Source organism: Vulpes lagopus, chromosome 4 (genome assembly GCF_018345385.1).
Source record: "Vulpes lagopus strain Blue_001 chromosome 4, ASM1834538v1, whole genome shotgun sequence".
Lineage (NCBI taxonomy): Eukaryota > Metazoa > Chordata > Mammalia > Carnivora > Canidae > Vulpes > Vulpes lagopus.
The window spans coordinates 74,442,769-74,467,793 of NC_054827.1; the positions used below are offsets into that span (position 1 = coordinate 74,442,769).

Below are 25,025 nucleotides of genomic sequence, written 5' to 3' on the forward strand. Positions count from 1 at the left end.
ACCCAAGAAAAGTGAAGGTGTTATTTATATCTTTAGGTATGAAAGTAAGACCCTCAGAAAACAATGTATTTGTAACATTTAGATAAAAATCTCAAAAAAAAATATGAGTCAAACCCAGGACTCATTCTTTCTTTACATCATTGGTGGAAACCAGTATATTACTTGAGCAAACCAATAGATTACAATATATATGATAATTTTCTAATATTTTATATTTTGAGCAAACATCGTAAAAGCTTAAGAACTTTTGTTTGGCGACAGTTAAGTTTAGAGATGGTAGTTAAAGCATCTGAAGTAAACATAAATACCTTCCTGACACCATAGGTTGTTTCAAGAAGCAACAGAAATAAGAAAGAAACTTTAAGGATAAAAACCAGGAGAATTTCTTTAAGGATTATAGTGCCGTGAGTCATTTTCTAAGATAAAGGGGATTGAAGCTTTATTATTATGTGAGGCACTTGAAACTAGGCTGGACAAAGGCCTGGGAGGTTTTCTGTAAAGGCAATCCTTCTTTGAGAGGACTGTAGAACAAATCTACTTGTTGGACTTCATCGCCTAGGTGCAATTCACTAGAATAAACTCAGCAGGCAAAGGAAAAGATAGAACATGCCTGTGCCTGGGATTGAGCTAATAATTGCTCCACACTCCAGGCTTTGCAGCACAAAACAGCCCTTCTAGGCTGTCATTATCTCTTCTTTGTAGTGTCTCGTGGATCATTTGATTAAATAAAAGCATGTGCGCCTCTGTGCTGAAAATAGAGGTGAGCTGACTCCACACACAGCTATTGTAAAGACACAGTGATGTCTTTCACTCCAGTTGCACAGGGTCTGGGTCTCATTTGGAAGGATTAGGTTGTATACAGGTTATAAGTTCCAAGGTAACAAAAGCCAAGGATTATTTGCACATATCAGGGAGAAGATTAATAGGACCAAGTGGTTTTTAGCCACATGTTAAATCTAGATAGATTTTTTTTTTTGGTTTTGCTCTGTTTTTTAAACCAGGATCTGGAATAATAGGATCTGCCTTCTATTAGTGATCCAGTTTTTCAAGGAACTGAATAAACTTTAATAACCAGAATTGAAATCTAGATGTGTTCTCAATTTACTTATGAGATTCCACAACTTCAACAACCTTATTAATGTTACACCATAATTCATTATGGAGCACAGTCAACTCTCATATGCTTTACTGAACAATATAGGCTAGAGTTACTACCACCTACCAACTTTTGCTTCCTCTGAGTCCCTGAATAGATTTTCTCAATAATTTATACCCGTGGACATATTTTATTTAAATAGGAGCCAAAATATTTCAACAAATCCTGTATACTATTTCCCTTTTTTGTTTTTGTATTATGAACTTTTTAGGCTTTGTCCAAAAGCCTAAGAAGAGATATACCAGGGAAAATCATCAATTAGGTATCAGCAACCACGGATTCAAATCTCAACCTTGCCAATCACTAATCATTTGGCTTTGAGTAGGGTATTTATCATCTCTGTGCCTCAGTTTCCTTACCTTAAAAATGCCTATTATGAAAAATACTGGAGTATGAAAACCCTAGCACCTAGTAGTTGCTCAATACATGCTTATTTCTTAGTGTATGATCTAAACTATCTTTCAGATTGGCCGCATCTAACCCTCCCCATTGGTGTTCTCATCTCATGATAATACTACATTGTATGGAAACTGTCTAGATGCTCTAGTCATTTAATACAAACTTGTAGCTTATCATGATAATTTCTTCTGGTATTTCTTTCTGAATCCATCTCTTGCTGTTCATGGTCTTAGTAACAAAGGAACATTTTTGGTTGCTTTCTTGGGCACAAGGGTAACAGGGAAAATGGGGCAAATTTCATGGGACAAAATTTCTGTTATTTTAGAGATATCGCTTGAAACATTACAAAAGATTAGCCCATGGGATGCAGTTAACATGATCATACTTGTTGCCTATCCATGGAACACGTATTCTTCTGGGGCCTTATCACTTCTTTGACATTGGAAACAGTCTCCAAAATATCCTGAAGCAGCAGTGTTGGGGAAATAATTCTTTCCATGATTTCTCTTGCTCTGTTTCTTCTCGCTGCCGCACTCATTAACAAAAATCTGAAACCACTCTGGCAAGGTCCATCATCATTCAATCTCTGTCCTTTATTTTTTTGACCACTTAGCAATATGCCACTAAAGAAAATGGTGGCTGGAGATTATATTATTGCATTGGCATTTATCTTCATTGTGCTAGAAGACATTTTCTAATGGTGACTTAGGGAGCCAATACCTGTGTGTGTGTGGGTGTTTTTTTTTTTCAAACAATGTGTTTTTGAAAAGTAATGCTAAACGCTGATTGAAATGAGATGTTGCTAGTGGCACAAAGCTTTCCTGTACAGCTCTGATCGTTCATCCCCATCCAGACGTGCAGCAGGCCTGCTCTTCCTGTCCTGGGTTTCTGCAAAGCAGAGTTTCAGAGTACTTGTTACCAAAATGCACAAGTAAGTTCGATCATTCGGTTTGTTTATTCCTTCTGAGCTTGCATGAGCTGTGAACTCTCATGGCTGATTTACTGTCCTGAAAACCCATTCTTTATCCTAAACGCATTATACACATGAAGAGGAATTGAATCTTGAATTCCTTTTCAAGGAATAATATACATAAACTAATACTTTCTTTAAAATGCCAACCCACCCATTCTAAAATCTTACTAAGGATATATGTCATTAACTAATTGCCTCGGAATTTGAAGTTGGTATTGATACCTAATATCTTGATATTCTTTATTAAGTCTGAACTTAGATGAATATTCCTTATGAGAATGATCTCAAACTTCAGCTCATGTGAAAATCATGTGGGGCACATGTTGGAGATATATATGGGAGTAGCTCTGCTCCACAAGAACTGAATCACATCCAGGAGGTCAGGCCCACTGATTTCAACAAATTGCCGCTAAAATTTGGGAATTCCTCCTTTAAAAGTTCAAAGATTATTTCTTCCTTTTGCAGTATTGGGTCTTTGCTTTGAAGCTAGGCTGTTTTTCCTTTTACTTCTTCCTTCCTTCTTTCTTTCCCTCCTCAAACAGAATTGTTTCAACAAGGGCATAAATGAAAACAATTATGTTACCTCAAATAACTCAAATACCTTTAGTTACCTCAAATAACTAAATCCACTTCTGATATGTTAATTTATTGAGGGATATCTTGGATTTAATACTCCTTGCCATTTAGGTGCTCAATAAGTAATTTTTGATTGACTAATTATCAATACTTCAATTGATATGTATTATTGAAGTATATCTGATGTGGACAAAAACCATTAAAGGAAGAAAATAATAAACAAACTTCACATAATTGTGCAGTAGGCTCCTGCTTATCTCTTTAAATTCTCCAATATCCAGACCAACCTGCTTTCCTAATCAGTACATTTAGAAACAGGACTAGAAGGCTCTAATTAGCATATATAGTATCCATGCAAGAGGGTGGATAATGTTCACATTTATAGTAACTAATAACAGTAATTAGAACATAGGAGAGCCTTGGGTGGCTCAGTCGGTTAAGTGCCTGTCTTCAGCTCAGGTCATGATCCCAGGGTCCTAGGATCAGATCCCGGGATCCTGGGATCAGGCCCAAGTGGGGCTCCCTGCCCAGCAGGGCATCTGCTTCTCCCTCTCCTTTTCCCTCCCCTCTCTCCCCTGCCCCTGTGTTCTCTCTCTCAAATAAATAAAATCTTGAGAACATAGGTCAGTGCCCATGACCCTTAGAACTTTTAAAGCAGGGCTTCCCACACTTGAGCATGCATCAGAACTCTGAGTGAGGGCTGAGTAAACCAGAGCTTCTGATTCTGTTGGTTGGGGGTGGGGCTGAGGAATTTGAATTTCTAGTCAGTTCGTGAGTGATGGACGCTGATGCCAATGGTCTGTGGCCCACGCCATGAGAACTCTGCTATACAGAGGAAGGAAACTGAAAACAGAGCAGCAAGTGACTCAGCAAGTGCCTTGAAGAGCATTAACGCTAGTGGGTTTCAAAGTTTCTTTTTTCTTTCTTCCTTTCTTTTTTTTTTTTTTAGTGGAAGTTCATTTGTCAGCATCCCTTCAATGAGCTCCCTGAAACTTTTATTTAAAAAATTAATAAAAGTGCTAAAGGGCTATCTTAAGAAGGTTAAATCTTTTTTTGTTTATGAAATATACTATTTTCTATTTAGGCCCCCCGAACATAGACACCCCCGGTCCCTCCTTAACTTCCCTCCCCTCCACACACACTTACTACTCTTAATAGTGCTCTTACTACATTTGGAGCTCTGGAGCACAGTCTGGGGAACCATAGGTAAGAAATGAGGCCCAGAGAGGGAGCAACATGCCTAAGTCACATAGCAATTGCTAGAAAGATGCAAGTGGGTCCTTATGTTAAGTCACTGTCTCTCCTAGGGCTGGTGGTGTCAGATTATATCTTCCTCCTCTATACCTTATAATTTTATTTCAAATTCCTACTCTTCACACTTAGACTAAATATTTATTTCATGACTATGCAGTTAATCAAGTCTCAAATGAATGATGGAGCACTTCTTTTTAAAGAAGTATCATTTTTACCAAAAAAAAAATATTGAAGACAGAAAAATTCCTTTTAAAATGATATTTGGTTAGTATGCCTTTGGGAACCCCCTTTTCCTTTTAACCTTTTATGCAGATTACCTTAATTCCCACATTCATTGACCCCATATGTGTACAGAAATATTCTCTCTCTCCCTCTCCCTTGGCTTTCCAACCCATTTTAGGAATGTTCTTTTAGGCTATAGGAAAGCATTTTGTGACTAATGGCAGTAAGTAAAGCCTCCATTAAGTTCATTGTATTTCTGTGGAAGCATGGAGGATCCCATGGAAAGCATCCTTTCTCCTTCCCACCCTGTAAGTAAAGTTCTTGTCCTCATGTGAGAAATGAAAGGAGGGGGCATGGTACCATCCAAGAAGCTAACTTAGCATTGCTACTTGGAAGTGCCCCATAGCCTAGATTGTACCCACATCTAATTTGACCGAGTGCGCCAGGTATGACTTCTACGTCTAAAGTACCTAGAAAATGTTATTAAGTCTACCCAGCAGCAAGCTGAAATATTGTAAGTATGAATACATGTGCTTGTATAATAGAAAAGTAGAAGGTGATTTCATATATTAACCATGCGGGAAAATCTAAACTAGTTTCAAATATAACAACTCACTTACCTGGAATATTATAGGAACCTTAGGAACATTATACTTAAATCATGATTACTTTTAAACCTAGGAGAGAGTCTCTACCCCAAAGAGCAATACTGGGAGAAGTTCAAGGATAAAGATCAGAAATACAGGGTTCTAGGCACAAATCCAACACCTATTAGCCCCAACCACACTGAGTCTCAAATTCCTCATCATTAAAATGGAAATAGCAGGCCTTGTCTTCCTACTTCAGAGAGTTTTAGTGGAAATCAAGTGATATAATGCACACATACACACTTTGAATTCTACAGCTCCATGTAAATGGGTGGTTATTAAGTCCTTGGCCTTTGCTAAGATAATTATTTCTTCTTACTTACCAAAAATTCACTTTTTTCTTTCCTCCTTTGCCACTCATATTCCTTAACAAAACCTTCAGACCCAAAGTTTAGAATCTGTTTCTCTAGAGTCTGTAGTTGGAGGCAATCTCCAGAGCAGCAGAAGTGGTCAGATACAAAGATAGAGAAATAGATAAATAGAGTAAGAGATAGAGAGATAGATGATAGATAGATAGATAGATAGATAGATAGATAGATAGATAGATAGATAAAAAATACAGTTATCTATTGCATTGTATATTTATAAGTAGCTTGAAATCTTAGAACCCCTTCAAGGTCACTTAGTGCAATAAACTTTTTTAATCTGTGAAGTCCTTGATTCAAATAAAATCCAATGTAGAAACTCAATGTGTAAAACAGATGATAGCAGAGGGACTCCAGCTGACGGGGGCCTTGGAACCTGTGGAAGTTGCAGATGCTCTGTGAAAGTCCATTGCACCCAGGACACACTTGAATACTGTTCTTGTTGCTCACAGAGATGAGGGGTGTATAGGCACAGTCCTGTGTTGATGATGATAACGCAGAGCCACCAGGCAATGTTGTTCCAAATTTGCTGATCTTTAAGGCAAGGGAATAGGCAGTGTGATTTAGAAAGATTTCCATTAAAATGTTCAAATATAAAAAGTATTGTCTTTTGAAAAATGTAGTTCTCATTCTTCTAATAAAAGTAACCTGAAATGCATTACTTTTGATAATGATAGATAAAAATGGCTATAGCATTGGTGTGAAATGAAAAAAAACCCAGGAATTGAAAGTGAGAAAGGGAGGTCTACAAAATAGGCTATAACTTTATAATGCTAATGTAGAAGGAATTGGGCTGAAAGTGGAGTTAATCTATAATTTAGAAATTGAGTACTCTGAGGTAGAAAGACATGTTGAATTCCTTCATGAAGTGATTGTAAGTGAAGAAAACATGCTTGACAATATGAAAGAAACAGCGGTCTTTATAGGACTGCTTGGTTCTGAATCCAAATTGAAAAAAATTTAACATTTTAGCTACTTTGATTTGTTGTGTGTGCTGTTTAGCTCAAAGAGATCATGTAACCATTTCTGGGAGGCTTCCTAATTTTCAAAAATTGTGACTTCATTCCCTGGCTTGAACGTTGTGATTTAGAATTGAGCATAATAAAAATTATTAAGGAGAATGTTCAAGTACTAGAATGAGAAGTAATTTCAGAAACATACCTGCCAATATAAATCACATGTGTAATTTTAAAAATTTGTGATGCAAGTTTCAGCATAAGCGAGACACCTCATATGGGCGTATTGATTTCATTTTCTGTTCTACAGTACCTTGTCTAGTGGGCTGAAACTCCATTGTCTCCTAAGATAGCAATAAAGAAGTTTTTTAATTGTCTGAACAGAACTCGTTACTAATCTCACAACTAAAACCCACTAGTAAAACCAACTTATAACATGAAAAGGATTTTTTTTAAAACCATTACTAATTAAAAACTAAATATAACAGTGTAGATGATATAAATGCCTTTGGTGTTTATAATAATTATTTTTCATATATTTGACACTGGCATATTTGACCATAGGCAAATATTCTTTGATATTCTTGAAGTATCTACATATTATGATTTTAAGAGTCGGAAAACTAGACATTGCTTTGAGTCTTCACCTCTTCTACACCTTAAATTTATGAGATGATAATTTCACATTTATAAATGGTTTTATAATTTAAATAATGATCTGTAAATTATTTTTATCTTTTTAAAATTGTAACTACCTGCTTTTTTATTTTTAAAATTTTTTCACAGAAGAAAGGGTAATGCCAAATGAGGCATTTGGTTTAAAATTCAATAGGCTAACTCTGTTTTCCTTTACCAAAAGTTTCAGACTCAAAGTTTACGTCTATCAGACGTACATCGAAAATCGCAGCTTTGGAGAGGAATAGTCAGCATCACATTGATTGAGGGACGAGACCTCAAGGCAATGGATTCAAATGGGTTGAGTGACCCCTACGTGAAGTTCCGGCTTGGGCACCAGAAGTACAAGAGCAAGGTAACCACATCTCTTTTGTGTTCCTCTCAGTATTTGGAAGGCAGTGGTTGGTTAATAGACATGCTTTGGAGAGGAAAACACTAGATGCTTTTTTAAATGCTTAACAGAACTTCCTTTGAACATCATGTCAGCAAAGCAGACCAATAACTGAACTATTGCATTTCTTACTTAATGTGCTCTGTGACCTTGCATAAACTACTTCCTGTCTCAATTTCTTTATCTATAGCACAATAGTTGAAAGTATCTCTTAAAAAAAAAAAAGCTGGAACAAACCTATGTTGATGCCTGCACATAAAGTGCTCAAGAGTGTTGGTTACTATTATTATTACAATTAGTATTGGTATCAGTTCTGCAAATAGCATTATTTAACCTCCCGTAAAAATCTTTATACATTACTCTAAAACATTTTCTTCCAACAGACTTGCACCAATGCAGATTGCAAGATTTTTCTCTCTTATTTATTTAGAAAACAAAGGGCCAAATTCCTGCTGACCATACTAGCAGTGTGCCATGGGGCAGGTTACTCCATGCCCTAATTTCCCCATCTGTAAATACGAGAATTAAAATAATAACTACTGGGGGGATCCCTGGGTGGCTCAGCAGTTTCGTGCCTGCCTTTGGCCCAGGGCGCGATCCTGGAGTCCCAAGATCGGGTCCCGCGTCGGGCTCCCAGCATGGAGCCTGCTTCTCCCTCTCCTCTGCCTGTGTCTCTGCCTCTCTCTCTCTCTTTGTGTCTATCATAAATAAATAAAAATAATAAATTAAAAAAATAATAACTACTGAAAATAATAAAGTTATTGAGAAGATTGAATAAATACATGTCATCCACATCGAGGGCTTGTTTTGCACTGCCTTGTCCATAATAAATACTCAATAAATGGTAGTAGCCGAAAGAGTGGCAGCAGTAATAATAAGTATATTGTGTAATAACAATTATATTAGAAATAATATATTAAATAACCCTATTATTATTGATAGAAGTAATGATAGTAAAGGTCATAGTGATCATAGCTATATTGGGGGCACAATATATTGGGTTATCTAAATATAACCTTTTTGGGGCACGTGTCTGGCTCAGTCAGAAGAGCACACAACTCTCAATCTGAGGTGGTGAGTTTGAGCCCCACATTGGGTGTAGAGGTTACTTAAATAAATAAATAAAAACTTTAAAAAAAAAAAAAACAAGTACAACCTCTTTAATGGCCAGCTTTGCTGTATGGTAGTCATCACTTGGAACAAGTCATCATATCTGTCTTGTATTAAAAATCACATTCTACTTTGATGGGGATATCTCACTTTGACATTATCATTTTTCAAGAACTTTTGATAAATAGCCTACCTGTGTTCCCTCTTGCACTGGAAGTTTTCATCAATAACCAGGTAGTTAGAAACATCACAGAGCTGATTCGTTAGTAGGCAGTGAGAACTGCTTGCAGGCTGATTGGCTACCTTATTGAGTGCCCACATGGAGAGGGAAGGCATCACTTCTGACCTGAAGGAAATCATGTAGGGAAGATAATCCTAAAAAAGGAAACTGAAAAATTAGACTCTTAATGGCCAAATAAGTAAGACAGACCATTCCCCCAAAAATACCATAGAAGTGTATCTGAGCCCAATAATGAGAGATTTGAATTATCATAGGATCCATCTAGTGCCATCTTTTTTTTTCTTCTATGCACTTAATAATATATTTAAAGAAACTACTGATTCCAAAAATAGGTACCTATGACCACTTCTACCTTGTCCTTTATCAATTAACATCATTTCCCTGTTCTGGTAGGCTTAAAACATTACTTATTTTTATAGTTCTGCTCTTTAGGTATGAAATATGAAACCCAGCTATGGACACGTGTCTCTCTTTGCTCTTTCTTTCCATGATATATTGCTGATTAATTTCAGATTATGAACTTTAAAAATTGTGATTCATTTGTATTACCTTTGCACATAACATACTTCATTGCTTTCAAAGTCTTTACATCTGAAGATCTCGGTCTCTTATACATTCAAAAGAGAAAAGGCCACTGTCTGACCTCTTGCTAAAAAGAAAGACTAGGGAAACAAATATGAATGTTGTTTAACCCACTGGTGAACGAAATTTCAAAGCACATCAGTATGAGTCACTTTATTCATTGATGTCTTATCTGGATTATGTGCGGTTACAAAATTGCACTTCTGATATCTATCTTGTATTTGCAACGTAGAGATTATACACACACATTCATATTAATTCACAAACATTTTGACATACTGTTTTGGGGAAAGAGACCCGAAACTCTAATCAAAGACGTGAGTCACAGTCTAGATACTGTAACATCAGTGACATAAATTCTAGGTCTCATTTTCTCCAGATATAAAATGGGGATGAAACATCAATGCTATAATTCTAATATAAATGTTTGCCTGACCAACCCAAAGTTACTTGCTGTTTCCTCCTACTCCCATAGATCTTCATTGTGTGGTTTTTATTCATGTATTCGGCTCAGAATTCTCATGTGTGTGGGGAATAAAGGGGGAAAATACCCTGGAAATCCACATCTTCCATTATTATGAAATGATAGACTGCAAGTTATGTCTTTGTGCATTAACTGGTTATGTAAAATAAATGCTAGTATCTAAGTGAGCTATTTCACTTATAGACTATTTGCCTTTTCTGTATAATTCATATGTCTCATCTCTTATTCAAGATGATGAAGGGTGCCCTTTGGTTTTGAGGACATATCCTTGAGGATTCCTTCAGATGATAGGCATTAAAGATGCTAGAGATTTAATGACTCATTTCCATCATTTCTGGAAGCTTTTGTTCAAATCTCACACATGCTTTTCTAGGTAGTACCTTACTTTTTATTTAAGGCCCCAATTTAAAATTTTTTAAATAGCTGATATTAATGAGACAATAATTACTTTTTGGTTTTCCAGATTATGCCAAAAACTTTGAATCCTCAGTGGAGGGAACAATTTGATTTTCATCTCTATGAAGAAAGAGGCGGAATCATTGATATCACTGCTTGGGACAAAGACGCTGGGAAAAGGGATGATTTTATCGGCAGGTTTGTATGATATGGTATTTTTGGTTCACTCTAGAGAGGGTGAATGTTGTTAAACGGATCTGGTTATTGTCATTGATCTTTACCCTTTTGAAGGAAGGGATCTGATCATGGTAAAGCAACGCTTGGGTAAAGTGAAAAAGATTTGAAGACTGACCAGTAGGTGGCAGTTTTGACCAGTTGATGGTCAAAATTTGATATGACCAAATTTGATTTGATATCTCAAAATTTTCTCTCCAGATGTCAGAACATTGTGTGTGCAAGTTATGGGAATTGAGAAAGAGGAATCTCATTTGATGCAAGATACTTAAACAAGTAAACAAAGGGCATAGACCTTGTCTGTAAAGGGAGCTGAGATAGTATTAGTTTTCACAAAGTATATTGTGAAACCATAAAATGCAGTTTCCTATAACTCCCTACAAGGTAGAGAATCTTTATAATCTCTTAGGAGTTCATAAATCTGTAGAGTTCTCAAGTTTTAGTGATGGAAACATGTAAGTGAGGCAGATCCATGTCAGTCTAAGAACACAGGGAAGAAAGGAGTATTTTGAGACTTAATGACATCTCTCCACAAAGACAAGGTTATTTTGAGTGGCTGCTTGAATTATATGAATTATTTTCTTGCTTTGAAACCTATTTCTATGTTTTGATATGTATATGCCTTTGTAATAAAACACAATGAACCCCTCCAATACTAAAGTAAAGCATGGTGTACAAAATAATTTGTTAGTTTAGAATAGTCTTAACTTCACTGTAGTTCACATGAATTCCAGGTCCCTAAACAACCAACCTGAAGAAATGCATACATACTAATAATAATCAAGGGGATTTCATGCTAGAAAAGCAAGAACAGGAATCCATCCCAACATGTTAATCTCCTTGTTTTTTTTGTTGTTGTTGTTATTCTGATATATATATATATATATATATATATATATATATATATATATATATATATATATATATAAAACAATAGTTTTCTTTATAGGATCATAAAGGGAGATGTTAAAGATTAGCTTCTTCTAACCCATGATGTTTTACTTATAAGACAAAATGGAAAAAAAAAAAACTATTGTAACCTAAAACTGTGTTACATTTCAGCCCATTTAAAAGGACAGGCCTTCTTTGGATATTTTTTCCCTCTAGAAAAACGCTATTTTCAGAGTTTCCTTCAAGTTCCATCTTGTTCTCCTGGGGATACATCATCAGTTTAAGTAGCTTAAGTATACATCTGTTAATACACTGAATACATTTCGTTATGATTGTATGTCTATGTTTCTGTCTCCCTCAACATGCTATGAGCTCATTCAAGTAGGTGCTGTCGAGATGTTCCTTGAATAATTAATTAGTTTTCATAATTTATAGCAACATTAGCCATATTTGGTAACCATAAGAGAATCAGAAGGACTGTCAGGTGTAACTTGCTACCTCAGTCTCCTTACTTTACATTCATTTTTCTTATATTAGTAAGATAAGGAAATAATTGCTACAATGTGCTGCCTTCCTGTACTTCTGGGTCCATATCACATGAAGTACATCTTCTCCCTTTTCCTATTGTTTTCCCATAATAACAGATGTCCTTTTATGTATTTTTTTCTTTGAAAATAATTTCCAAATTTGGAAATTATGACAGTTTCTCAGACCATCTGGTACTGATCTTTCCCTTTTCCTCACCTGATAATATTATGAATTTTTCAAGGGCATGGCTAATTATATTATGGAAATGGTTGACAGAGAGGTGGACCTGTTTATCCCATCTCACCTTATTTCTCTGGGTTTATCCATAGTTCAGCAAGTTTTGAGAGAGCAGTAACAGCTGGCTTATCTGAAGAAAATAGGGGCTGTTCTAGACAACTGAGGGAGCTAAGGAAGTCTTACAAAATTTGAGAGAGAAGAAAACCATTTTTGGAACTTTGGAGTTGGTGAGCATGTGGAGGTGCTAGGCAAGTGGCGTGCCTGAGTGGGAATGGAAGCTTTGTGCCCTTTCCCCATACCTTGCCTGGGTATCTCTTCCATCTGGCTGTTCCCGAATTATCTCCCTTTATAATAAACTAGTAATGTGGTTGGATGTGTATTCTCCCTTTTTATTTTTTCTAGATGTTGGAGGTGTTACTCCTACATATAGTTTCTGGGCTTTGCCTGGATTGTTAGACAAGTTGTGTATATTCATGGTTATTACACAGGAGAACCCAGCAAGCAGAATCAAGGAGCCCTGGGCCCTATCACCTGCATTATGCTGATGGGTACAACTTTATGCTCTGCTTTCCAGTATCTTGATTGTATTAAAACTGACTTAGGTGATGAGTTCAAATGCTACCACTAAAGAGTTAATAGGGGTTTTTTAAACTCCTTCATTTTGAATGACTGACTTTTATTTCAAGTTACATTTTTCTCTAAATATAATAAAAACTTACCTGGCATCAGCCTCACTTTTTGAAAAGTCCTTTTTTGGTCATATGACCAAACATAATGGCTTATAAAAGCAATTTGAGCCAAAAAAACCCTTAAGATACACAAGAGTACAGGTGTAGATAAGATGACTCCTAGGACAGCTTTGGACTATCAGTTAAAGCCCCTTTATATAATAAAGGGAATTACTATAAAATTTTGAAGTAATAACAAATGTTCAGTAAAACCTTTTTGTACACTAACTGCTAATTTAACCAAGATGCCTGTTGCAGAACAAGGAAATGACTATGGTAAATAATTTCAAATCTATTCAGTGTCCAGATATCACTAGAAATGCTAGATTCCTAACTTTGTGCCTATTAAATTGTACTTTAAACACATCCTACCACTGAAAAGCAAGGTATTATTGCATCTAAGGGGTAGGCAGAGTAAAGTGTTTCTGTGAAGGTTGGGTGGTAATGGTGGAAATAATGTAGATTGTAATAGAATTCCTTGGGTTCCTAGAGCAGCGTAGATGAGAATTGACTTCAATTCCATTAAGTGAGAGTTCTAGGAGTAAAGTAGCAAGAGTAAGCTCATTGTGGTCCTCTGCCTTGTTTTGCAAGCTATCATTGCACCATTACATGTCCTATTAACTTTTTATTTGTTTAGAGATATTTTTTACATGTAACTAATGTAAATTTAAGGTGTACAGTAGTTGATTCGATACATTTATATATGCTGATATGATTGTCATTGAAGCTCTAGTAAGCACCTCTATCACATCCCATAATTCTTTTTTGTGATGAGAATAATTAAGATCTGTCTTTGTTAACTTAAAAATTAGAAACTATTCTGGGAGTTGGCCTGCAGTTGGTGAGTAAATTTAAAGTTGGCCATGAAGGATAATGCTGTCCCTTCAATAGCTAATTACTTTTTTTAAGGATACTATCTAAATTCAATCCTAAATATGAGAATGCTTGTATGGATTGGATTATCTACATAGACTAGCCTGTTGTGTTAGAGTTTTGTTATTGTCCCACTTTATTTTCCAGTTTGGGTTCCATATAATGATTTTTGAAAATGTATTTTGTAAAAGTATGCTCAATAACAGGGTTTTATGTTTTTGTTTTTGTTGTTTTTTTTTTTTCATTATAAAGACAAGGCTAAAAAAAAAAAGACAAGGCTGTGAAGGAAAGGCCACTTGCAAATTTGAAGTGTTGATATCAAGTGAAAAATATTTAATACTGGGATCCCTGGGTGGCGCAGCGGTTTGGCGCCTGCCTTTGGCCCAGGGCGCGATCCTGGAGACCCAGGATCGAATCCCACATCGGGCTCCCGGTGCATGGAGTCTGCTTCTCCCTCTGCCTGTGTCTCTGCCTCTCTTTCTCTCTCTCTCTCTGTGACTATCATAAATAAATAAAAAAATAAAAAAAAATTTAAAAAAAAAAAAAAAATATTTAATACTGAACACTACCTGCTGCCATTCTCATTTGAACCCACGCAGTCAGGCTTATGCCCCCAACAATCCACCTGAACTGTTCTTGTCAAGGTCACCTGTGACCACCAAGTTGTTAAATACAACAGCTAAGTTTCAATCTTCATCTTACCTGACTCAGCAGCAGTACTGGGCTTGGCTGATTGCTTCCTTGCCTTAAAACACGTTTGTCACTTGGCTTCAAGAACACCAGATTCTTTGTTTTTCTTTTACCTCATCACCTCTTTCTTCATGGTCTCATTCACAGACTTTTCCTCATCTCCCTCCTGTTTTAGCTCTGGAGAGCCTCAGGGCCCACTCCTTGGGCATCTTCTCCATCTACACCTGCTCCTGTACTGTTTCCATCTACTTTTCTACTTTCCATACTGTCTGAGATTGATAATGACAAACAGCTCCACTTCCTAACCCTTCTCTGAGCTCCAGATTCCAGGCCATCTGCCTGCTAGATATCTCCACTAGAATGTCTGATAGACTTCTCCAGTTTAGCAGGTCCAAAGCCAAATTTCTACCCTCTATATCCCCAAATCTGCTCTTCCTTTCAAATTCTCCCTTATTTGTTGATAATGCCAAAAAACCATGGAGTCTCATTTGCTTCCTTTCTTTCTCGGACTCTTATCAAATCCATCAGCAACCTACCAATTTTTCCTTCAAAATATACTCAGAATCCACTCCAGTCAGTATCTTGATCTTTATAATTCTGATTGAAGCCAGCCTTAGCTCTCATGTGGACAATAGTCATAGCCTCCTGTTCTTCCTTGCACATAACAAAATAATTTAACTCCTCTGCTCAAAACCCTTCAGTTTCTTCCCATCTTACTCTGGGCAAAACCTGGGTAAGTCCTTAGAGTGGCCTATAGTGCCTCTCGTGATCTAGCCCTGTTACCACTCTGCCTTGACCTTCTGCTGCTCTGTCCCTCCCTCCCTCTGCCTCTGTTCCAGCCTCTTTGCTCTTCCTCAGGCACACCAGACACCCCCCTACCTCATGACCTTCCCCTCCATCTGTAGCGCTCTCTCTTAGGTATCCGCCTGGCCTGCTTCTTTACTTTCTTTAGGTCTGTGTTCAAATGTCACATCGGGGTGTGGGGCATCCATACCGACCCTATTTTAAATCCAAATCCCCTTTCTTTGACATTCCCTTTCCCCTATCCTGCTCTGCTTTTCTCCATAGAAGTAATCACCATTTGGCATGTACGCATTTCACTTACTTATCATTTGTTTCCCACCACTGGAATGTAATCTTCATGAGGGCAGAGATTTTTGAGTGTTTTGTTTTTGTTTACTGTCCCACCCCAATGCTTAGAAAACTATATGGCATATGAGAGGTGTTTAGTAAATATTTGCCAGATTTTAACTTAAAGACCTGAAGTTTGATTTAATCCTGGAAATTGTGGCTCTTCCTTCTCTTAGTTGACCCTTGATTGATGTGGGCTTGAACTGCACACATCCTTTATACACAGGTTTTTTTCAGTAAATACAGTACTGGAAATGTATTTTCTCTTATGATTTCCTTAATGACATTTTCCTTTCTCTAGCCTTCTTTACTGTAAGAATGTAACATATAATATATATTACATACAAAATATGTGTTAATCATCTATTCATGTGATCAGTACGGCTTCTGGTCAACAGTAGGCTAACAGTAGTTAAATTTGGGGGGAGTCAAAAACTATACACAGAAGTTCAATTGTGCAGAGGGTTGGTTCCCCCCGCCACTATATTGTTCAAGGGTGCACTGTAAATATATAATTTGACAATAGGTGTTAATGCAAAGGCAATTAGAACAACACGACTTAGTGGCAGGTACAAAATGTCAGCGTATTTCTATATAACTCATAAAGGGAGAATTAATGAGTTAGAGTGTGAAAGTATCTGAGTAATACTTTAAAAAATACTCAATTATTGCATTTTCTTTAAAAAGCCTATACATTTACCAAGATACTTATAACTTCACCATTATAATAGCCATGGAGTTAATGCCCTCTGGTAAATTTTACACAAAAATAATTTTCCAATGAGTAGAAAGAAATAATGATATGGGGATACCTGAGTGGCTCAGTGGTTGAGTGTCTGCCTTTCAGTTGTGACCCTGGGGTCCTGGGATCAAGTCCCACATCAGGCTCCCAGTAGGGAGGCTGCTACTCCCTCTGCCTATGTATCTGCCTCTGTCTCTCATGAATAAGTAAAAAAAAAGGAAAAGAAACAATAATATCAATGTCCTATGATGAATAAGGCACTATTATATTAGCTCAATATGAGGCTCGGATAACAAGAGTGGGTCATATTATGTCAACTTTGCAGATGCAAAAAGTGAGGAGGAAGGAGATTTAGAGGTTGCTCAGCTAGAATGAATCTGAGGGTGATTGAGTGAGATTCAAATCCAGAACTCCAGACTCTAAAGTCCACATGCCTTTTACTTTGGTCTTGTATTCAAAATGCTCTGAAGTCATTAAGTGCCCAATAAAATGCCAAAGAATCAGTAAACCGACTTAGGTGGTACACACAATAGTGCAAGTTTGAGCAACAAATTTTACCTGCCGCTGAACTATAAACTATCAAGTGAAGGTGAAATAATGTTAATCTGCATGTAATTATTTAACTTTCTGATCACCTGCATTTTGGCAGGCAAGACGGACTGCCACCTTTACGATAATCAGCTAATAAATCCTCATGATTGTTACACTTTTATGCAGAGCAGTAATCTGAACAAATTGGCTGCTGACAGCTGCGGTAAATTGCCAAGAATGAGTGCTGTCAGAGAACAAGTTGTTTTTATGAACGTGCAGAATGAGTAAATCCTGTGTCAAGCAATTTTATTCAGTTGGAGTTATTTGCAATCCAATATAGCAAGATTTATAACATTATTTATTAGTGTGCAAAATGCTTGTTTATCTTTAAAGTGGCATTGATTTGGGTTACATATATTTTAGGTTGGTGAATTGCTACCGACTTTATTTGTTGTCTTGTTATGAGGGCTGAGGCATTGGTTCTGCCCATGACAACAAAGTGCTACAGATGTAAGCGTCGCTGGAGAGCTCTATTTCAACAAAATTTTTGTTAGTGATGTTTGATTAGAAAAACTTATTCCAAATGGGCAAGTTCTGGATAAAGAACAAATGCTTCCAAATTCTACAACCATAAAAATAAATCTGTGACTCTGTGTAATGCCGCTGGAAAGAGAATGTGGGATGTGTACATGTAGTTTGGCAAATGGGGAAAACAACCTTTGACTTTGGATAGTAACCAAATTAATGTTCTCTGAAGGTTGAAGGTCATTGCATTGAACACTCTGCAGTCCTGATTTGCAACATTTCTTATTTGTGATACCAATTCTCCAATGACTCTTACTTCCTGCATAGAATGGAAACAATCCTCCTGCATTAGGAATTTGAAAGCACGAAGACAGCTAGTCAGAAAATTCTAAACTGAAGAGAGTTTTTTCATGAAATCATTATATTTCACCATTTTTCTTACTAAGGATTGAGTGAAATATTTCATTAGGGAGATCGACAATATTTAAGGAGAGAATGGAATGTGTCATTGATTCTCATCTTGGTTTTTCATAAAAATCAACCCAAGCCAAATATATTAAGATTTCAATCTATTTTCTTTCATGGGTTGCTATTCTTTTTTTCTGAAGATTTCTTGCGACAATTTATACTCAATGCAGTGTTGCTTATACAGTGGGCAGAGTTTCCAAAGAGTTTTCATGCACCACCGTGTGCATATTAAATCATTTACCACTGACCTTTGAGTCAGTGAATAGGGAATCATACAAGTTTTACCAATGTAAAATATATTACGAAATCTCAAAAAGCTTCAGAATTTTATTGTTAAGTTTGGTCAAAAATATGTAAAATATATGTTTTTTAAAATTCCCCCCCCACACACCCAAGAAATTTTGTAGAGGCTTGTCTTCCTTTTCCAAAGGCTTTGTTTTTAAATGTCTTGCTAATCACGGTGGCTTCATAGTATCATTAGCTAATGCTTGAAATCACAGCACACACTTGTAAGTTTATTGTTAAAGTAGATGTAAATTTCTATTGCAAATATTACTCCTTATAATTTGGGGTTGTTTTGGCTGCATTCTTGCTAAATCTGATACTACTGTCATTGGTTCATAAATCAGAATGTAGCTGACGTGGAGCTCTGCATATTCTTGTTTATCATTCTGCTCACTTGTGCTTGTTCAATTAGCATTATCTTCAATCCACAGTTTCTTTACTGGGATCTTTTAAAGCCAATTGTCCATTTTGTGAGGATTAGTTCAGTTAAAACTAGATTATATAATCCGTAAATCCACTTAACAAGGCATATATGAAGTGCAATTCAGTGAAAGCAAGTCAGCAAGTAAGGGGGCCCCTGTCACCCCCTCCGTGTTATGCAGCTCCAACTGTTTTCTTAAATACTTGCAGGCCATGAGTGACATATCTGATGCATGGGCCACCTGTGTAAATGCACACCTTCGATATTTATAAAGCTTGATTCCTGTCCTTTTTATAAATTACAAAAAAATCGAAATAGTCCTAACATTTGCCTCCTGCACCCCAGCCAGGGTGCTAAGCACAAGACTATTTCATTAGGGAGAAATACCATTGGTCACTGGTTCAGAAATGGCAGATGGAGAGCTAAGGGAGAATAAGTGTGGTAAGAACACTGAAATTCTATTCTTTGAACTCCAATGTCACCAAGTAAATGTGAAATGTTTCTTTCAATGTGGCTAAATGAATGCATACAGTTTTTAGAAAGCACAAAGAAGTTAAAGCCTTTGTATGGAAGTCAGGAATGTTCCAGTTCTTGCCATCATTAATTTCTCTGAGTCTCAGTTTCCCCATTTATGGATTGAGAGAAAGTAGCTCTGAAATCTTCAGTTTTGAATCTGTTTTGATTCTTCTATTGATTGATTGATTGATGAGTTGTGTTCGGCAGGGTAGTAAGCTTTTAAATTTTCCAGTATCAAACCAAGGCATATGTGACAATAAAATCACACATTATATTTAGATAGTACTTCCAGGCAGGATGGAGTGGCCAATGGCCTGCAGAGCAACATGCCTAAGTTTTTTTTTTTTTTTTCATGCCTAAGTTTTATTGTGACTACTGCGACACATACCTCACCCATGACTCTCCATCTATGAGAAAGACACACTGCAGTGGTAGGAAACACAGAGAGAATGTGAAAGACTACTATCAGAAATGGATGGAAGAGCAGGCTCAGAGCCTGACCGACAAAACAATCACTTCATTTCAACAAGGAAAGATACCTCATACTCCTCATACTTCATACTCCTTTGCAGGGGCAATGATCCCACCTCCCCCCAGTATCTCGGGTCCTCCTCACCCTGGTATGATGCTAGTCCCCCATATGGGGGGCCCTTCCATGATGCCAATGATGGGCCCTCCTCCTCCTGGGATGATGCCAATGGGACCTGCTCCTGGAATGAGGCCACCTGTGGGAGGCCACATGCCAATGATGCTTGGGCCCCCAATGGTGAGACCTCCTACCCATCCCGTGATGGTGCCCACTCGGCCAGGAATGACTTGACCAGACAGATAAGGAGGGACAGGAAACTCTTTATATTCATTTTATATTACTTGTTCTACTTCACCAGGAGATCATGGTGCTTTGACTCTGGGTGTTTTCTAACAGCATGACAGGGAAGACCTGCTTCCACTTCCTATCAAAGAGAGAATAGTTTTTTCAGGGGAGTAGTGGGACAAAAAAAAAAAAAGGCAATTTTCATTTGTATTGTGGAATGTGAAAATAAAATTGTCAACTGTTTCAGTTTAAAAAAAAAAGATAGTACTTCCAACTTTTCATAGTACTTCCTCATCCACCCGTATGTTCTTACAACTCTATGTAAAGAAAAAATATTTTTTTAAATATTTTATTTTTATTTATTTATTTTTTTTAATGTATGTGTGTATGAGAGAGAGCCAGCAGTGGTGGTGTGTTGGAGCAGATAAGGGAGGGAGGGAGAAGGAGAGGGAATCTCAAGCAGAGACTATGCTGTGCGCAGAGCCTGATGTGGGGCGAGATCTCAGGACTCTGAGCCGAAACCAAAAGTCAGATGTTTAACTGAGACACCCAGGCACCCCAAGAGAAGGCATTTTTAAAAAAATCCCATTTGATAAGTGAGAAAAACTAATGCACAAAAACTTTAAGTGACTTGCATAATATCAGAATGCTAATGAATAAGCTTTATTAAAACTTCAGCATTCTGAACCCCTGGCCATAGACTCTGAAGCCATTTGAACTTTGTTCAAAGCAACATGCTGAATCTGTGGTAGTTCTGGGAAAAAGGAAATGAGAAACTAGAAGGCTTAGCAGTGACTGAATCCCTAAAACCTAACAGAGGTCTGCCACATAAGGCACTTAAAAAAATAGTTAATGAGTAAATGAGTTAATGAGTGAGTAAAACAAGTGCTAAAAGAGATCAAATCACTTTCTAGGAAGACAATGTAAGGTGATGGAATGAGCACATTACACGCTATTCCTGGCTCTGCCACGGTCACCATGGGTAAATTTTTAGTCTCTCTTAATTTCCATACTGTTCCTAAGTACTTCAGTACTTGCAGAGCACCAACTATAGTTCCAGGTGCTATGCTAGGTGCCTGCCTTTCAGATGTCTTATGATACTGGCAGAGAAAGACAACTGCAGGTTATTTCACTGAGAATTAGTAAAAATTTGGCAAACAAAGATAGATAGACACATAATCTCAGGCAGAGAGGTTGTCCAAACACAAACAGGTAAGCCCTAGCATGGATAGAGGGAGAATCACAAGCTGTCTGGAATGGCTTCAGTAGTAAGTGTGAGTCAGCAAGTGACATACAGCTGGTGGTAGGTCATGAAGGGCACCATTGCCTTGCTTAGGGGATTTCAGAGGTAGTGGGAACCTAGGAGAGGAACATGGTCAGGTTTGTGTCTTAGACATCTGAAACTGAGGGGATTGAATTGTATCAGTCGTTTTTGCCTCAGCCAGATTCCCTAAGGATAGAGCTTGAGGCAATGATTAAGTGCTCATACTTCATTGGGAGGTACAATAGCCAGCACTGACAGTGAGAGAGAAAGAGCATAAAGCAGGGAAGAGTAGGAGGCAATGCAAAGCTGTTTCTGGGTGGTGGTGAGGGGGGATGGTTTCCTGTATCTTAGAGGTATAGCTGGTTGCTGTGCACCCATTTGGCCGCTTGTGGAGAGGCAATATGGAGAATCATAATTTGAAGCACTTTGGGAGTGGGAGGAAGGTATGGGGAGTTATATTCCCATTTCCTATTCCACCCATTTAAGTTTACCCCAAAGAAGACAATTGCTGCATTGTTTCATCTGGTTTCTTTGACAGGTGATCAAGGAGCCAGATCCCACAACTTACAGTGTGGCTTTTCATCCAAGCATAGATGGTCTTAGAAGCCAGAAACTTGGAACGTGTTGCAGTCAGACCTAGATGCACAGTGGCAGCCAAGGAGAGCCTTCAGTTTATTTTGGCAAGTGAAAGTTGAGCCAGTCCTAGGTGAAAGCCCAATGAAGACCCAAGAACAGTTAATCGGTCATGGTGGTAGGATGAAAAGCAGTCCCTTAGGAAGGCACAGCCAAAGTCACAGCTGTGGCAAAGCAGGCAGCAGTGGATCCAAGAGGCTATGGCTCCAGGAGAATCTAAGGGGTTGGGACGCCTGGGCAGCTCAGTTGTTGAGTGTCTGCCTTTGGATCAGGGCATGGTCCTGGGATCAAGTCCTGCATCGGGCTCCCCACAGGGAGCCTGCTTCTCCCTCTGCCTATGTCTCTGCCTCTGTGTGTGTCTCTCATGAATGAATAAATGAAAATCTTAAAAAGAAAAAGACTCTGGATAGATGTATCCAATAGATTTTCAAACCAACATGTGGAACACCAATGTGAAACAGATGTAAGAGGAGCTGTTCTTTGAACCAGAGATGAGAGCACACCCTATTTTTTACCCTTCTCCTCTCCATGGTGATTTTTGAGGTACCCCTTAATGTTCCTTGGAAGACAATTTATTTTTTAAAATATTTTATTATTTATTTGAGAGAGAGGGAAAAGCAGACTCCCTGCTGAGCAGAGAGCCCAATGGGGGCTCAATCCCAGGACCCTAAGATCATGACCTGAGCTGAAGGCAGATGCTTAACCGGCAGAGCCACTCAGACACCCCATTCCTTTGAAGACAATTTAAAAATAGATTACATTATCTGCCTTCTAGAATCAACTTTAAGACTTTTTAGGGGGGGTAGTACATTTGAGGAATAATATTTCCTATAAGATGAATTTGTTCTCTTAGTTGTTTGGTTTGTGGAATTGCAAAGACAGGAAGATGTAAACAAGTATGAACATAAGTAGCATTGTAACAAATTGTGAAATTTGGGGTTTCCAGAAATCTGTAAGTTCCTCTAGTTCATATCACAGATGAAGAAACTGGAATTCAAGAGGATAAGTTGGAAAAGGTCATACAGGTAATTAGTGACAGATGGGGGGCTGGACCCAAGGGAATCTGACTCCCAATCCTGAGCTCTTTTCCCTGTATACATATCTGTGTATATACTTTGGGAGTTCATGAATTTGCTTCAGGGCTTTTTAAATTTTGCATTTTAATTTTGATAATCATATGAAACTATTAATTGCTGCCTGTTCTGACCATCCAGATGACCACCAAGGACTTCTATATCCAAACTATAGTGAACCCTTTCTTTCTTTCTTTAGTACGTACAGGTGAGCTAAATACAGGTGAATCTGCCTGTTGGGCTCCTATACCAGACCACCACAGACTGGGTGGTTGTAAGCCACAGAATTTTTTTCTCACAATTCTAGAGGCTGGTAAGTCCAAGATCAAAGTACCAGCAGATTCTGTGTCTGGTTTCCTGGTCACCGACTATTGTGTTTTCTCTGTGTCCTTACGTGGCGAAGGGGTGAGGGATTGCTCTGGGGCCTCTTTTATGAGGGCACTAATCTCATTCATGAAGGTTCCACCCTCATGACCTGATTCCCTTTCAAAGACCCCACCTTCTAATGCCATCACATTGGCCAGTAGGTTTCAACATAGGAATTTTGGAGACAAACATTCAAACCATGACGCTGACCTATAACGATAAGTACTGGATTCACTTTGCAATAGACTGTTCTGCAGGAGTTCCATCTTTGTACATATTTATTCAACAGCAACAAAGGAGTAGCAAAGGCTTTTTTTCCCACCAAATTCCAACAATAATTTGATTTAATACCCATTTAATGCAGATATCACTCATGCTATAATGCTAACTTTATTCTCAAGTTAACAAGACAATTTTACTCAATTATCAGGTGACATTTCATTTAAAATGGCATCTGAGGATTACTCCTGAGCAGAGTTTTTGGAGGAATAGAAGAGCTGAATAAGCCAAACTACAAGAACTTTGGAGTCATTAGCCCTCTGTTCTAATAACATTTATATAAATAGGCATTTTCTACATTGGAATTATTTAGTCAAAATTCTGAAACATTAAATATAGGACAAAATTGGAAACTATTTCTACAAGAATATCCAACATTGAAACTTTAGTTGTAGCCGAAGAGCATAATCCTCGCTATAAATTTACAATGTTAAGTTTTATTATTTTCATAGTTTTTAAAATCCAATTTTTCTGAGTTTATCTTCTTTCTTTTTTTTAGTTTATCTTCTTCTAAGAGCAATAACCTACATTCTTCTTCCATAGTTTATATATATTTTAAAAGTATAATATAACATATTTCCATGCTTAAAAACTGAGATATTTTTTTTCTGTCAGAAATAAGTCCAGATTTCATCCAGTTTAAGAACCACTGCAAACAGACACACTTTCTCCTGGTATACACAGTTAGTGTAGACACTAGTGAAGACAACCCAGGAAAAAGCCTAGATCTTGGATTCCATCATTCAAGTTCTCAGTCCTAGCTCTGTAACAACAAACTATATCTCCATTGATCATGTAACTTCTCTGGGCTTCAGTTTTCTTATTGCTAAATTAAGGAGATTGTGAGGATCACAAATACCTATGCCTATTTGAATCAGATACAGAATTAAGTGAAATAGGCCAGCTGTAAATAATAGACAGTTTTAGGGACAGTAATTAAGTCAGAGATCATTTACTCTGTTTTAAAATGTTTTTAATTGAAAATATATTTTTAGCACTACAAGCAAAAACAGCACATCCATGGACCAGATGTGATCTGAAAGTTGCCAATTTGCAATTCTTGGGATAGATCATCTTTAGAGCACCTTCCCCAACACTAGAGCATCAAACACAGTGCCTCTAACGTAAATAAGTAGTAGGCCAGCATCCATATGACCCATGTAAAATGGCAATAGCCATAGAAAGAAACCTTCCAGAACACTTCAGTGTATTTTAAGAGTGATGCAGTGTCATATGGAAGAGTAAGGCAAGGACAGAACTGGGAAATACAGGATCCAAATGAGTGAAAGACCCTTTTTGTTCGCAGCTTTATCCAGCCAAAAGTACTGTGTGAATTGTAACCCATGTTTGATTCCCTTATATCGTACTC

General features: G+C 37.5%; 2 protein-coding genes across 10 annotated transcripts in view; both read left to right on the plus strand.

Annotated features, from left to right (window-relative positions):
• MCTP1 (multiple C2 and transmembrane domain containing 1) overlaps positions 1-25,025 on the plus strand; it is a 349,470-nt gene that overhangs the window by 138,326 nt on the left and 186,119 nt on the right. For 5 of the 9 annotated variants that reach the window (XM_041753632.1, XM_041753634.1, XM_041753637.1 and 2 more), the window contains 2 exons: positions 7,408-7,578; positions 10,495-10,625. In XM_041753632.1, the coding sequence (XP_041609566.1) occupies positions 7,408-7,578; positions 10,495-10,625 (302 nt within the window). Of the gene's footprint in view, positions 1-2,408; positions 2,487-7,407; positions 7,579-10,494; positions 10,626-25,025 lie in introns of all 9 variants that reach the window. The other 4 variants (XM_041753629.1, XM_041753630.1, XM_041753633.1 and 1 more) reach the window with 1 other exon arrangement.
• LOC121490054 (U1 small nuclear ribonucleoprotein C-like) lies at positions 19,515-20,047 on the plus strand. The gene has a single exon (XM_041753638.1). The coding sequence runs from the start codon at positions 19,580-19,582 to the stop codon at positions 20,045-20,047; it is 468 nt and encodes a 155-aa protein (XP_041609572.1). The 5' UTR covers positions 19,515-19,579.